This window comes from Mustela nigripes, chromosome 1 (genome assembly GCF_022355385.1).
Source record: "Mustela nigripes isolate SB6536 chromosome 1, MUSNIG.SB6536, whole genome shotgun sequence".
NCBI classification, from domain to species: Eukaryota; Metazoa; Chordata; class Mammalia; order Carnivora; family Mustelidae; genus Mustela; species Mustela nigripes.
The window spans coordinates 159,019,077-159,036,117 of NC_081557.1; the positions used below are offsets into that span (position 1 = coordinate 159,019,077).

The window sequence follows — 17,041 nt, forward strand, 5'->3', positions numbered from 1 at the left end:
TTCCCATTCCATGTCTAGATTAATTCCTAGGACCTGAGACTATCACGATACACCCTTGAATGCTTCAAAGTCTCCTGCAATAACTCTTTACATGACTTTCACCATGCCAGTGTTTTGTCTTATTTTCCAGTTTTCTTTGTCTATTTTTCTTTTTCTCTATATAGTCTGCTCCTGCTTTATATATCCTTACCTGTTTTACTTGGACTTGGCCTGTGATAATCATCTTTGTTACTCCTCATCACCTCTCTCAAGTTCACCCAGACAGTCAGAGAAGTCTATCCATTTCTAAAAATTATTTTTCATTCTTTTTCAGAGATGATTTTAAATATGCTACCATTTATCTTACTGGGTTTGACCAAGAATTCTGCCTGGACAGTTTTCAGGGTTTACAGGTATAATAAATCACATCGGATGTTTGCACAGAGGGTGCGCATGTGACAGCAGGCTGCCTAAATGAAGAATTAGATGAGTCTCCCAACTGTACCTTGAAGAGTCAGAGTGGGAAGAAGGGAAAGCTTAGGGGCTGGGAGCCTTTTTATAAAGTTTGCATTACCCAAGAGTTTTAAACACCTTGCTGAATGTGATGATGTGAGTTTTCAGACAGGTGCTCCCTAGCTAAGATCTCAGAACATTTAAAGGGTGCGTTCTTCTTCTCTGTTTATACATCTTCCACCACATCTGTTTTATTCCATTATTGCTCAGAATAGTGGAATGTCTGAATATTGAGCTTGATGATCTTTTTAAGAACCATTGAAGACTTTCAAGCAGAGAAGGAAAATGTGAGATTTCTCAGCAAGTATGCTGGACAGAGTCCTTCCAAGTCCAGGGAGAGGGTACAGGCAGGCCTGCTGGAAGGCTTTCAGAGCAATTGAAGTGAGAGACAGCATCTGCTCAAGGTAGTGGAGGTGAGACTATATAAATGCTGGATTCATATAAAAATGGAGACAAATTCAGAAGATCTTTAAAATGAACAAAATGCCAGACCACTTGGTATGGCTGCTAGGGAAGGGTGTAAGGTAGTTACACATTCTTGACGATAAAGTGGGGAGCAGTAGTGGTCCTATATGTTTTACCCTCTTTCCCTCACTACCATGGGAATCCGCCCATCTAAGATGATAAGGAAAAAAACAAATTTGGGGATTCTGTTACTTTGATAATTATCAATGTTCAACATTCTTTGCTTTTTTTCCTGTAGAAAACACTTTGACTGGCTTATGATTTCTATCCTTATTGCTAGAAGTGGGACGACTTGGTTTCTCCTAGGATCGTAGCATTCATAAGACTATGAGCTCCCTCAAAGCAAAGACAACATCTTCCTTAGCTTGTGTCTGAGCATCTAAGTCTGCCTTAATCATCATGTGCTTAATAAATACTTGTCAAATGAACTACTGTTAGTAAAGGTCTAAGCAGCTTTAACTGTTTTAGTTGACTAAAATTTACATCATTTAAATAACCGCTCTAAACTTTGTATGAACCTTTTAGATTATATGTGACAGAAAACTTCAAAAACTTTCTTTATTTCCCTTGAAGGTGAAATAGATATTTTAGAAGACAGAATGTTCTCAAGGACTGATTTTAAAATCTACTTAAACAGTCTTTCCAATGAATTGTGGCTGAGACTTAAAAGGAATTTAAAAGAAATTTAGGAATTCTAATATTTCTTGCATTCTGAAATAAAATTGGAATACATATTGATCAGTCAAGAGATCTATACCCTTGTGGGCAGAGAGATCCACTTCAGCAAGTATCCATATATATAATTTATTTCTGTCAAGAGCAAAATTTTAAACTACTCAGTAAATAATTTATTTGATAATAAAAAATATTTTAATGATGCTTTAAGACTTCCTGTCACCCTGATTGAGCAGAACAGTTAAACTCCTCTTAACTAATACTTCAAAATTATTTTATAGTGAAATTCATCTTTATGAGGATCTAAACTAGTTAGAAAAAAGTTCTACAGTAGTCCCTTCTAAACTGTGTGGTCGTGTGTGTGAATAACCCTAGCATCTGCACCAGGGAAACATAACATCTTAGTGGAAGAATAGAGGGAAAGGGACCACGTTGTGAGTAAATCTTATAAACATGTGATTCCCTGAAAGAAAACAATCAAGAGAGCAGCTTAGATAAAGATTTTGGTGGTGCAACTTTAGACATTTACAGAATTAGCTTCTGATTATCCTTAAAGAATCATGAATGAATTGGAGTCCAAGAGGCAGTTTATAAACCCAATTTGACTACAGATGGGAAGAGTGCAGGTTCTGGTTGCATATCCATCCCAAACTTTGAGCCCCATGTACCTGTTTCTTACTTGCTTACTTGCTTCTTACTGAAAATGTCTGGAGGGAGTTAGGCAACTATTCTATTTTGTTCATTACTTGTCTTTACCTGTTAATACAGCATTTTTGAAATGTTACATCAATTTCCATTTTTTTAAAAAAATTCATTATCACTACTGTAACCAAATGGCATGCCTTTGTATACATCTCACTACTCTCAGTTTTGCTTAAAATGATTTCTACTTGTGTTTTCTTCACGACGCTTCATTTCTTCTTGTTACTTTCAACACAGTGGGAAGGATGGGGTAATAATAATCAATATAAAGCATTTAAAAACTAAGATTTAACATGGGAGCCAGGCAGCAGAATATTCAGATAAGCTGATGCCAAGGCTTAATTGCCTTTTGTGACAGTCAGCAGGCATCTCTTAGTGGAGGTAGTTGAACAGCTCGGACTCAGGGGCACAGCTTGGTTTTATGTTTGTGTTTGCTCAAGAATTTCAAGTTCTCAAGTGATTCTTAAGCTTCTGTAATTGTACTGCTCCTTTCCAGTTAGTGTCTCTTGCTAGCTAGTAATTTCAGTGAGAAGTTTATAAATGATTTTTGCTTTGCTTTGTTATGTGCCTGGGTGGCTCAGTCAGTTAAGTGTCTGCCTGTGGTTCAGGTCTTGATCCCAGTCCTGGGATGGAGCCCTGCATTGGACTCCCTGCTTAGCAGAGAGCCTGTTTCTCCCTCTCCTTCTGCCTGCCCCCATCCTGCCCTCTTTCATGATTGCTCTCTCTGTCTCTCTCATGAACAAGTAAAATCTTAAAAAATACTATTTTTGTTTTGTTGCTGAAAATATGCACTTGAAATTGTTCTCTAACCTTTCTGCTTCTCCTCCAACTACATATTTCATTTCTGTCCCAATTGTTGACTTATGGGACACTGACTTTTCTCCAGGACTTTTCTCCTCCTCCACACTCTTTGTATTTTTAGCCCCGGCCCCTTTGCAGACAAAGGAGTGTTTTTTTTTTTTTTTTAAGATTTTATTTATTTTATTGGACAGACAGAGATCACAAGTAGGCAGAGAGGCAGGCAGAGAGAGAGAGAAGGAAGCAGGCTCCCTGCTGAGCTGAGAGCCTGATGCGGGTCTCGATTCCAGGACCTGGGATCATGACCTGAGCCAAAGGCAAAGGCTTTAATCCACAGAGCCACCCAGGCACACCAAAAGGAGTGTATTTTTAAGGCTTGAATTTACTCTCGCTAATTTCTTTAATTTCCCAGGACATTGTTGAAGTGACTTGACCACAGCTTAACCAGTTTTTTACTTTTGATTTTCTTTTTTTTTTTAATCCTTATGGGTGTGATCCCATATATTCAGGTTTTGAAGAAGGGGAACTCATAAATAAGGAGAAATTGATTTTTATAGATTTAACATGTTGTATCACTTTTTCTAGCTCTGTGAATTCCTAATGTCAGAAAATTAAGAGGGTCCTGGGTGGCTCAGTGCATTCAGCCTCTACCTTCAACTCAGGTCATGATCTCAGGGTCCTAGGATCAAGCCCTGCCTTGGGCTCTCTGCTCGACAGGGAACCTGCTTCCCCCCCGCCCCTCTCTGCCTGCTTCTCTTCCTACTTGTGATCTCTCTCTCTTTCAAATAAATGAATAAAATCCTTAAAAAAATTAAATTGACTTTATTTCTGATAATTTCTGAATTTTACTTTTGATCAGAAAAAGAAGTTATACATATGGTCTAAATAGGAAGGAAAGGAATAAAAAAATCAGATGGATATTATCTGCTCATATTGTTTGAATTTCTAAGGGACAGCTCTTATATTTATTGTCTTCAGTGTTTATATGCTTTAGATTTTCCTAGCAATTTCAGTAACTTGGCTAAAAAGCCCCCTAAGAATTCAGAGCAAGGGCTGTTCAGAGGCAGTCTTTCTTCCATGACAGTATTCATGCATTTGACCTCAGTCTAATGAAGAGATTTATCATTGGTCCCTCCTAGCCATTCGTTAGTGTATTTGAACTTTGCCAGTCTAGTTCTTATAAACTGAGGTATTTTGGATCACTTGAGGGTTATAAACTGAGTAAACAATTCTAAGGGTGTTGATGATAACTGGAGGGCTAACGTATGGCAGAACGCTGCTGCCATGGATACCGAATAGACAAGCCCACAAATCACAGCTAATGCCCTGCTCAGCACTTTCTTCCCTTGACCTTTCAGGATGACGCTGCCATTGTCTGTCTTGGACACTGAGCAAGCATATGTATGAGAAAAAGATGGAGATATAATTTAGTATTTTAACTCTCAGCACATGGAGTAGTGGTTGGATGACTAACATTAGGAGTCTGCTGGTATTCATCACCCTAACTTATGAAGACAGTGAAGTCAGTTTATCAGTAGTTCTGTATGTCAGAGTTCTTGTTTTCCAGATTTGGCCGCAGGAGAGGATAGCGCAAGATAGGGGGATGGATGAAGCAAGAGGTACTTGACTCAAGGCCTGATTCTGTTACCATTTTTTCTGAGACCCTGTACACGTTTAGACTCCCTGCCTTTAATTTCTTCATCTGTAAAATAGAAATAATATTACTTTGTTTCCATTATTGTTGGGAGGATTAAATGAAGTAGAATAAGTAATTTTTTTTTAATCTAGAAAGCCATACCTAAATTTAGAATTTTCTTTGCTTTCCGTGGTCCTGTTAAAACCCATTCTTTCTGCTGTTCATCTTCACCCCACCCCCCAGTATAAGCTCTGCCTGTTTACAACAGAGCTCGATGTTTCTTCCGTATGACAGATCAGCCCCAAAGCAGAGGGACCAAATGGTAGAATCTTAGCTGGGTTATGCTGTGCTGATCCCAACTCTTACCTGTCTTTTCCTGGTGACTTAGTAAGAGAGAAGTTTATTTCATTTGGAGCAAATAGAACCAGCATAAATGTTCACCTGCATGGGGCCAAACCCCTACTGGGCCTCTCATTTGCTGTAAGGTTCTTGAAAAATTGCTCAAGCTCTCTGAGCCTCATTCAAAGATGAGCACAATACTTCCTTCCTCATGGAGTCATTTTCCTGGATGTATGGAGGGGATGTCTATGGAGGACCAAAGCAGGTGTTCAGTAATTGGTACATACAGTTATTAATGGCATATGTTATATGGAAAGCTTGGCTCCTTCTTTCTCACAGGTTTCTAGACAAAGAAGATATTACCAAATGTTTTATGGTTATTAAATCAAATTTCACAAAAAGGAAGTTTTGGAATTCTCTTAACAGATTGTAACCTGTAATGATGATCGACTTTGTCCTTGTACGTAATAGTACAAATGACAAACATGTTCCTTTCCCCCCAGACACACACACACAAACACACACACACACACACACACACACACACACACACTTACTTTGCCTGTTTGGTCTTTAGCACAGATGGATATTGTTTCACAATGATAGAAGAAGATGATTCTGGGATGCCTGTGGTCACTTCTGGATGTCTAGGACTAGAAGGCTCAGATTTTCAGTGTCGGGTAAGGAAGATAAGTTGATTCTACTTCGTAACCTTTCATTGTCAGCTTTCAGTCAGGTTTCACATTAGATAAAATAACTGCTTTTCTTGACTAGCCTGTAGTTAGTAAGTTGGAAAGTAATTTGAAAATTCTTTCATTGGGCCAGTTCTGCCTTTATTTCAAAATCAGACATGGTTAACTTCTTGCGTTAGTGATTCATTCGATTGTCTTGCTCAGATTCCAGTTTAGTTAATTGCATTAATCCAAGCCTTCTTCCTCAGTTTATAACTATGTGCCCTGGCTCTTATAAATGCAATAGTAGTTTTGTTGAAATGCAAAAGCTGCAGTAAGATAATACATGGGAAATTTAAGAGCAATTTCCTAATAGAAAACAAAATATTCAGGATATTTGAGAAAAATCATCAGAATTTTAAGTGTGCTCTCTAAATAGTGTTAGCTCTTTAAAAAGCTTTCAATTATGTGACTTTGAAATGTAGGGGGCTCCACTAATCACTGTTTGGGTTCAACTTTAGGATACCCCCATTCCTCATCAGAGAAGGTCAATTGAGTGCTGCACAGAACGGAATGAATGCAATAAAGACCTTCATCCCACTCTGCCTCCCCTGAAAACCAGAGGTAAGGAGAGAGGAATGCTTGGGGCTGGGAGGGCTTTAGGCACAGAATTGCTCTGTCCTCCCTAAATGAATGTATCATTTTTCTCTGCTGGGGCAGGGGACTGAAGCAATAGGACATAATTCAAGTAGTTCTTGGAAAAGTAGCCTTATGTGGCTTCATGCTCGAGAATCTTATTTCTTTAACTTCTCCCCACTTCCCTGTAAAAATTAGAGGTCCTAGAGCTTGTAGTATGTTTCAGGAGCATGGAGGAGGGAGACGGCATTTTATGCTTACCTCGAAGTGTTATTCAGAAGTTGCACTTCAGTCAAAAACTGCCGAGAGGCTAAGGTGCCTTAAAGAAATAAAGGACCAAATTGGATTATTTGCCAGATGCATTTCCTTTGGTCTGTGCTAGAGTAACTACATTTTAGTCAAATCATGTACCAGTATATTGATAGGATGGGAAAGATGTCTAGAGAATTTAATTTAAAAACTTACACATTTAAGTGTTGCTCATTGAAGAAAAAGACAAATACTGCAGCCTGAAAGACTTTTTGTTAAAAACTACTCCTATGTTTCCTTTCTTCTTGCTCTCACCACGGAATAAATGACTGGGATTGTCACAGAGTCCTAAAGCTTAAGTCTTATATAAGTGGTTTAAAATGATTTCTCATGATTGATTTTATTTCTTGAGAAAATCTTCCTAATAAAATATAATGACATTTCATGGTTCTGATGATAACATTTTATAACACTTGTTTCTGCTGAAACCTAGAAAGCTTTAAAGGATTCATTCATAATAATTCACATTAAACATTCTATTTCCAGTCAGCATAGTAGGCATTAGGGATACAGAAATGGCTGAAGAAAATTCCTGCTCTCAAGACATGCCTACTGGGATGTGAGAAATATGTAAATATTTAAATTATATTTGGTCAGGAATAGCTTAGTAGAGTTAAATTATAAGTGCAGTAAACAGGTCAGTGATTTACTCCACTTGGGGTGGGAGAATGTCAAAAGAACTTCATAGAAGTGACACAAGCAGACTTTAAGGGTGAACAAGAATTCCCTAAGTAGATAAGATAGGAATAAAAATTTAAAAAGTTCCCTAAGTGTAAGACAAGAATAAAAATTAAAAAGAAAAAATTACAATGACTAACATAAGCCAAGTATTATTATCAGTATCACATTAATTAACCCATTCGAGTCCCACCATAGTCCAGAGAGGTACCCAGAATTATTCCTTGTTTAAAGATGAGGAAACTGGGGGCACCTGGGTGGCTCAATCCTTAAGTGTCTGCCTTTGACTCAGGTCATGGTCTCAGTCCTGGGATTGGAGCCGTGCCTCAGACTGTCTGCTCATCGGGGAGTCTCCTTCTCCCTCTCACTCTCTGCACATGAGCTCTCACTCTCTCTCTGCTCTCCCTCTCACTCTCAAATAAATAAATAAAATCTTAAAAAAAAAAAAAAAGGTGAGGAAATTGCAGCACAGGGAGTTTACCTAATTTTCCCAAATTTGCACAGTCTCTTAGTAGCAGTGACTCTAAACAGAAGCAGTATTGAATGCAGAGGTTCGGTTTGCAATACTTGAGAGGCATTTGCAAAATACAGGCATATTAAACAGCATGGCTGATTGGAGAAAATCTCATAATTAAGTTGTCTAAAAACCTCATTATTTAAAGTAGGTCTGTAGATCTGCTCATTAGTATCACTTGAAACTCATTAGAAATGTGGAATCTTGGGACGCCGGAATGGCTCAGTTAAAGTTAGGTGTCTGACACTTGGTTTTGGCTCAGGTCATGATCTCAGGGTTTGAGATAGAGCAGGGTGTAGAGCTCCATGCTGAGAGTGGACCCTGCTTAGGATTCTCCCCATTCCTCTCCCCCTCCTTCCAACTCACTTGAGCTCTCTCAAATAAATAAATAAATAAATAAAAATTAAATAAATGTGGAATCTCTGGCCCACCCCCTACTACCAGACTTACTTTTTAATAGTACTCGTCAAGTGATTTGTATGCACGTTACAGTTTGAGTAATACTTTCGGTGGAAAAAAGTAGGACCTTTAGAGGATATCGCTAGCACACTTGTGCCTCACCATGTGAGTTTGATAACACCTTGTTCAAAGAGAAGTCTGATGTCAAATTGCTGTAAAGTTTTAAATGTTTACTTTCAGGTTTCCTAGGCATTTCCTTGTGGACCAGTTGCAGAAAGTTGGCGGTCTATAGACACTGTTTTGAGTAGCACTGGTATAAGGGCTCATGCATTAGGAATGGGGGAGGGAGGAGGGTGGCAATTGGCTGAATGTGAAGGTAGAAGTGCTAGATTTTAGGATCTCTTCCCTCCAGGGGAAAAGGTTGCTTACATGCAAGTGAAGGTGCTGAGTTCTAGAAGTTGCAGTAGGGTTTAGGAAAATTCGGATTCCTATTGCTTTTGCTGAGAGGGCTGCAGTGCACATATTGTCCTGTAGATGGAGCCAGATTCTACTTCGCACTAAGCAGATGAGGGACTGTTCTCTGAGGAGGTTGAGAATGTAGGGACTTAAAAATAGTAGAGTAAGTCTCTAGAGAACAGAGTGAAGAGGCTTTGACTAGAAAGGCAGCAGCATAATCCTTGTTTTAGAGCAGTATGGGAAGGAGAACGTAGGAATGGCTGATGCAAAATGCTGAAAATTATGAAAGGTGGTAGGCGTGGGTGGAGTTTAGTGGCATTAAGGTTTACTGCTTTGACCTTTGAGGATCCCAGGTAGTCCCTAGGTGAGTTCTCTGCAGATCCCATCCGTGCAGTCATTCTGGGGCCCAGTAAATGTCCCTGCAGGCTGCAGTCTGAGAATGCTGGCATTTTTTAACATAGCTCTACCATAAAGCGGCTGTTTCCTTTTTTTTTTTTTCTTTAACCTCCGCCATAAACACCGCCATGGCCAGTGATTTAAAGGAAGAGTGGGATAGGACAAGTTCGGAGTGGATACATCCCATGTGTCCTGTGGAGCCACTGCTTAATGGAAAGGGACATGCTTGGAGGGAGTCAGAGTGGGGCCCTTTAAAGCTCAGAACCCAGGCTGATTTTCTGGCCTAAGGGCTATGGAAATCATTCTCATAATTGAGATATTTGCTAATGAGAATGGGGTACTTACTTACTATGGCTCTCTTTTAAGTACCTTATATATGCTAACTTACCGAATCCTCATATCCTGAAGAGGAAGGCATTGTGGTTATTATTCCCATTTCACAGACAGGGAAGCAGAGGAACAGTAAGGTTAAGTACTCTGTGAAGGTTACCTAGCTAAAGTAGTAGAGAAGAAATGGGCCAGTGGTGTCATCTCACGGCATCTTCTTCAGAAAGTTCTGAATGATGCTCTCCAAAAAAAAAAAAAGTTTTCCTTTTACAGGAAACTCAAAAAAAAAAGAAAAAAGGAAAATAATGGTTAGCCATGGCACCTAGTAATCAATAAGCATTTTTGCATTAAAGCCTTCTGTTTATTATATTTGCTTTGCTTTATTTATTAAATTAGCATTTTCTCTATTCTTAGGATATGGTATCAGGGGTTGCTCTCTCCCTCCTGTGTGCTGGCATGTGCTGGCTCCTTCTTCCCCCTCCCGTCCTTCTAAGTTAACATTTACTACGTCCCACTTGTGTGGTTGCCAGTGATTCTCAAACTTCAGATGCAACAGAGTTCACCTGGAGGGCTTGTTAAAACTCAGACTACTGGCCCCACCCAGAGTTTGATTCAGTGTATCTGAGTGGGCCCCAGTCATTTGCATTTCTCAGGAGTTCCCAGGTGTTGCTGATACTGTTGGTCCAGAAACTACTCTTTGAGAACCCCTGTACTTGTCATTGCCTAGTAGATTCATTATGTATTATTATAGCAGATTCATTATAAATTTGTATGTCAGATGACTAGAAAGCAGAGATCTTTTCAGAAGACTAGAAGGCTAAAATATCCAGCTTGCCATTTTGATGGCGGTTGTTCTTGTTCTTAAATAATTGCTCTTCCAAAAAAGGTAAATGAATAACAACACCACAAAACTCTGTATTACTAGATACTCCATAATAGCTTAGGCGAGGTTTCATTACTAGAGATCAGAGAAGCACTAAGTCTGGGGTTAAAAACCTACAAATAAATTGTCCTTATTAAAAACAAAATCTTTTCTACTAATCCAGATTTTTCTCAGACTCTTTTTTTTTTTTTTAACTTAGGTACATTTAGCAGGAAATTAGAGATATACAATCTCATGCAACAAGTATTTTTCAACATGTATTTATGTCCTTGAAATTTCATTTGTCATCTTCTGTTTTGAAAGAGAAGATGAAGGGCAGCCAGAATACCGTTTAAATTCTTCACTGAATACTGGTCTTCCTTTTGCTTTTGGTTATTCTCTTTCAGCACCAGAAAAGCAGAACATCCTAGGATAATGTTCTTTCTTTCGAAGGCAGAAATATGGAAAGTTATTAGATCAAATGCAGCACCTTCACATAAACAGTAAAATATGATCTGGGCAGCCTGAGTAACATGGCAGCTGGTGCTCAGAGTCGGAAGCAATGTCTGTTTTGATGGAGAGGCTTATAGGGAGAAGTGGTCTTGCCCTGGCGTCTGGCTCCTTGCCTGCAGAGCTGATCAGGGCACCAGAATGCTGGGAGGAATGATGTGTGCCTGGACTCTCAGCATCAGATGGTTTGACCAAGATATTGTGAGTAAAATGCTCTCTTGGAATTGTGTGTAGGCAGGAGAAATTGATGAGAGTCCCTCCCCCCAGTGACTTATTTTTGTTTAATTTTTTTTTTAATGAGCACTTTTAGAAGTGAATGGTGTTGAATAGAAGTTGTTGCTCTATTAAGTGGGATCTTCTAATTTGGCTTTTGTAAAAACAAAGAAAGTTTATTTGGTTTTTTGAAATAGATATGTTTGTGTGTTAAAATGGAGTAATTCCTCATATATACTTCGTAGAAAAATCTATCAGAAATAACATTCCGTTTTTAAATATGCTAATCTCAATGTAGTTTAAATCAAACTACAGCACAGAACTTCCAGAGTTAAAATGTATCTTATTTTCCTACTCAGTTGAAAAGTATATCCCGAGCAGCTTACAGATTTGCTTTAAAATGCTATTCCTTAGCTTAAATATTGCCGATTAGAAATCAAAGTCTGTAGGTAAGTTATTTAAGCAATGAAACCTCTCCCTTGTTCATCACAACACAGATAGATTGCATATATAATAATGTGCAGAATGCAAAGATGAGTTTCAAAATTTTCCGTCTGATACACATATTATGCCCTTGGCAGTGTGAACCAGTGCAGGAGAATCTAGGCTTAAATTCCTTGCTGGAGAGTAGCTCTAGCATGTCTTGGAATGTTTAGGTCCTAACTATTTCTAGGTAATTTTGTATTTGAGACAGATGAAAGGAATTTAGAAATAATTAGTCTTTTTCTTTCTCAGTGGAACACATTAATCTGGATATAAAAATTCTGTCCTCAGCATCATAAATACAGAGAACAACCTGGTGGTTGCCAGAAAGAAGGGGTTTGGGAGGATGAGTCAAATAGCTGATCGGGATTAAGAGACACAGAGTGCCAGCTACAAAATAAATGAGTCATGGGTATGAAAAGTACAGTATGGCAGATCTAGTCAACACTGTAATAACATCGTATGGTGCAGATGGTAACTACACTTATCCTGGTGAGCACAGTTGAACGTCCAGAACTGTTGAATCACTGAAACTAACGTACATTGTATGTCCCCTGCATGTAAAAATAAGAAAAAATAAGTAAATAATAAAGTTACCATTAACAAAATCTGTCTTAACTGACTGTGTTTCCAAGAAATATAATCCTAAATATTTTTATGCAGGAAAATAATTAGAAAATTATGTCTTTGTTGTTACAGTCAATTTATTTCTAGATGTTACTATAAGAAAGAATCCCAATGTAAGGTGAAAGTAAATTACTTTTACAATATTCTTTGTGACTAAAATCCTGATAAAATATGCTTTTCAGGTGTTTTGTGATTTATTAATTGAAAGATGTCTCTAATTTATCCATGATTATAAAATTGAGAACACATGCAGAGATGTCTTTGGGCAAACTTGTTTCCAAGATCTGTTCTAGCTACAGGGTTTTTTTCTTATATTTCTTATTGCAACTAGGAACCGTCTTATGGCCTTATTAAACAAACAAAGAAACAAACAAACAAAACAGTCCCTGCCATTTTTAACAGTCAGAAACTGCTTACTGATCAGAGAAGAGACAAGTAGTGACAGAATGCTATCCTGTTAAAAAACCACCGGTGATTCTCACTTGCTTCTAAGACTGAGCCAGACTTCCCTGGAGGCTTCTCTGTTCTACTTCCTTGAGCAGCGCAGGTAAAAATCTGCTGCCCCAGAGAGAACTGTGCGCTCTGTTCTTTTCCTGATAGGAATCTGGATGGGTTCACTTTCTGCTTTCTGAGACTCTGGCAGTGACTTGAATGTTTACATTGTTAATGCTCTGAGCACAGGTAATGGCAGATTAAAACATGACCAGCATGACCAACAGAAACAAAAGGTTTATTGATAAGGATCACCTATTCATGTTGGAAGACAAGGAGGCAGTAGATGAGGTGGCAGGGAATAGGGTCATTGGGGCAAAGAAAAGGAAAATGGGAGCTGATGCTAGCTTGAGGAAAAAACTGCTTGATGGTTGAGGAAAGAATCCCTTAGATCCTTTCTAGTCTCGTTGCTCTCATAAACTGGATATCAAATAAGATGGGTAATACAGTGTTCTACGAATTCAGAGTGTATTCTGCACTTACCTGGAAAGTATGAGGCAGTGAGGCTGAGAGGTTCAGTGCAATTAATCACTTGGATGTCAAAATGTTCTCTATGCAGATACTGATTATCCATTGTGCTTAAGTAGTTAGTTCTTGCGGTTTTAATTATATCCAGCATTCATTCTCTCTCTCTCTCTCTCTCTCTTTTTTCCCAAACTAAGGTTTTTTGCTTTTGTTATCCTTAAAACTGGAAACACGTTTTATGCGAAGTTTCCAGTGACCATGTTTGCACATATGTGCCCGTGCACCGTGGCTTCTGTGCACCTGCCCATGTGTAAACACCGCGGACTGTGGGCTCTCCCCAGCAGAGGGACTGTGCCCACCTGGGTTTTATTGCCTACAGCCTAATGGAGGGAAATTTTGCTAAACAATTCATTAGATAAAAATCTTGGCCTCTTTAAGAGTCTGCAAATTATTTTCAGGATTTCCTAAGTAACACTTTTTAGACATGCTTGTGCTACTTTATACAATCTCTGTGGTCTTTTGTGCCCGAATGGTTTTTTGGACCTGTCCTGTCGTGGGTCAAGGTCCTGAACTCCTTTTTATCTGGACCATTGGCAGTGTTTCTGAAGTTGTTGATATCAGACTACTTTTCTTTAATGGCCTCTTACTTAGTCTTTTTGGAGGCAGACTACTTCCATTAATATTTTGTAAGTAGTGTAGATCATAAGTAATTGTTAAACATATGTTCTAGGCTGATAAGTAAATTACCACATTAATCGTAACAGGATTTGGACTTGGAATTTATTTAGTATAAAGACCAGTGGATTTTAATTTATAACAAAAACCCAGATATTTTAAAGTATTTATTTTCAGTTTATATGTTCATGTTTCTTCATTTTGATAATTTCATTACCATTTTGTAAAGCAATGTCCTTGTTTTTAGTAAGTGCGTTCTGAAGTGTTTATGGGTAGGAACATTATATCTGTAACTTCAAATGATCTACAAATCATACATATAAATAAATATAAATATGAATACAAATATATACATGTATGTATATATGTATATATTTGTATATTTCTATACATATAGACAGGCACAGATACCCATACTGAGAGAGCAAGAGAATTGTAACTCAAATAAGGTAAAATTTTAAAAATGGTAATTCTCTGGGAAGGGCACATTAGAGTTCTCTATCCTTACAGGTTTTCTATAATACTGAAATTATTCCAACATAATTAAAACATATGTTCACACTGATGGTGAAATAGAAACTATTATAATCTTTTTTAAAGGCTATTTTGACAAAATGTACGAAAGCCTTAAAATGTATATTCTTTGAATAATTATGCTTCTAGAAATCTAGATTAAGGAAATAATCACTGACATGTGCAGTGATGTACCTTTAAGAGTGTCCACAAAATTTTATATATTTCAGCAAGGATGTATTATAGAAAAATCTTTACAATCTTCTAAATATATATTATCAGAAGACTCACTTTATAATTAGGATGTGTCTGTGTTTATACTATGTGGTCTTTAAAACTCATGTCATGGGAAAAATTTATTGTTTTGGAAAATATTCACAATATTACCAGTGAAAATAGTCTAGCAAACAACAGTGTTTTTTTTCCTAAGATTTTTATTGTGGTAAAATACACATACCATAAAATTTACTATCTAAACCACTTTGAAGTGGATAGTCCAGTGGTATTAAATATGTTCATAATGTTATACAGCCATCACCCTCCTCTATCTCCATAGCTCTGTTCATCTTACAACATGTAACTCTATACCCATTAAACATTAACTCCCCTGAGCTCCTGGCAACGACCATTCAACTTTTGTCTTTTGATTTTGACTTAAGTATCTCATAGAAGTGGAATCATACATAATATCTGTCCTCTTATTACTGGCTTATTTCCCTTGGTATAATGTCCTCAGATTCACCATGTTGTAGAATATATCAGAATTTACTTCCTTTTTAAGGTTGCATAGTAGTCCGTGCGTGTATATACATACACCATATTTTGCTTATCCATTCATCTGTCAGTGGACAGTTGCTCTTCCTCCATGTTTTAGCTGTTGTGAATAAATCTGCTATGGACCTGGGTGTATGTAAGGCCGCCTTGTGGGATATTTTGCTAATAAATTTTTTTTTCTGTTCATTGAAATGATACTGCAAAGGCATAGGTTAAAATGTTGTAATTTTCCTAAATAATGAGATGGTGGCGGTTTTATTCATTTCATTAGTTGGTGCTTTTTAGTTTTTATTTATGGGATATATAATACTTTTGAGTGAAAAAAATATTACATTGGGGTGTTTGGGTGGCTCAGTGGGTTAAGCCTCTGCCTTCAGCTCAGGTCATGGTCTTAGGGTCCTGGGATCCAGCCCCGCATCAGGCACTCTGCTCAGCAGGGAGCCTGCTTCTCTCTCTCTCTCTCTCTCTCTCCCTGCTTCTCTGTCTACTTGTGATCTCTCTCTGTCAAGTAAATAAATAAAACCTTTTTAAAAAAATTGTTACATTGAGTAGGATAAGGTCCCCAGTTGAAATGTTTAGGTAGCCATGCACTTAAAACTATACAGCACTGTTGGAAAATTTCTTATTCATAGTAACTGAAGTCATAAAATAGAATAATACCTTTAAAAATTAAATAACAGTAATCACTTTCTCGAGGGTATATGGTGCACATAATAAGAACACTGCTAATTCTGTTACTACATAAGTGCACCTGGTTTTAGGTCAGTTTTCTCAAAATATGTTTCAGAGACTCTTTGCATATAAATCACTTGGGATGATTGTAAAAAATAAAATACTCAGAATAAAAATCTCTGAGGCTGAATTCAGCAAATACGCATTTGTATAAAGCTCTCCAAGTTACTTTTATTTATATGAAGCTTGAGAAGTCATGCTGCAAGTAAATCTTATTTGTCAAGAACTGGAGTTAAAACAACACAAATAGTATTTAATAATTTGTTTTATAAAAGGATCACACAATAATTCTTTGAGTAGCACATGCCCATTCTTTTAAAATATGATGCAGTTTATGGAAAAGTTAACTATGTGGTTTTGAAAGGCATCTTTGTTTAAAGCGGTGCACGTCCATATATTCTGTATTCGGCAAACTTTGAGGAACCCTGTTGCTCTGTACCCATCATAAGATGACTGTGTGTTTTTCATGTACAAAGAATATAGATCAGGGTTTTTTGCCCAAACTCATGATATGGAACACTTCAGAAACCACATGAGAAAAATCTGTAAACCCATCAGCTGGATCTGAGATAAAGATGAACCACCTACTTACATTTTGGAGGCCTTGATCCATTTTCATTTGTTCATACTCTGTACTTCTATTCTGTGTCAAGCCTGTTCCTTCCAGAGGGGAAGAAATGCATACTCTTGAAACAAGTCTGCATGAATTATGTTTCACACTAGTTGAGCTTCTAATAATTTTGAATATATGTGTATATATTTACTGTGCAATACGCCATATTGTTCTTCTCTGTGGGCAGATTAAAAGGACCTGGGACATCTTGCTTATGAGGCTTAGCCAACACTTTTAGGAAAGAGTTGTTTCCTAATTTTCAAGTGAAAATATCCTCCGTCTTATGGCTCCTTTTCTTTTTAATTTCAGATTTTGTTGACGGACCTATACACCACAAGGCCTTACTTATATCTGTAACCGTCTGTAGTTTGCTATTGGTCCTTATTATTTTATTCTGTTACTTCAGGTAAGTTTCCAACATCTAGATGTAGAATTTTGAGTTTAAAATACCGGCCTCACATGACTGTTCTACCAGTTGACGTTTTTCACCACAGCTTTCTTTGACTTAATTAAATCTTAGATTTCCCTGATAATATCAGTGGCTATTGATAGATATTTGTCTTAATGATGCTATTAATAGATAGCTGTC

The 17,041-nt window shown here is 37.6% G+C and overlaps 1 protein-coding gene across 8 annotated transcripts in view; it reads left to right on the forward strand.

The window, feature by feature from the left end:
- The window catches only part of BMPR1B (bone morphogenetic protein receptor type 1B), a 392,804-nt gene that overhangs the window by 351,935 nt on the left and 23,828 nt on the right, over window positions 1–17,041 (forward strand). For 7 of the 8 annotated variants that reach the window (XM_059376211.1, XM_059376220.1, XM_059376200.1 and 4 more), the window contains 3 exons: window positions 5,685–5,787; window positions 6,300–6,402; window positions 16,762–16,858. In XM_059376211.1, coding sequence (XP_059232194.1) covers window positions 5,685–5,787; window positions 6,300–6,402; window positions 16,762–16,858 — 303 coding nt within the window. The remainder of the gene's footprint in view (window positions 1–5,684; window positions 5,788–6,299; window positions 6,403–16,761; window positions 16,859–17,041) is intronic. The other variant, XM_059376230.1, reaches the window with a different exon arrangement.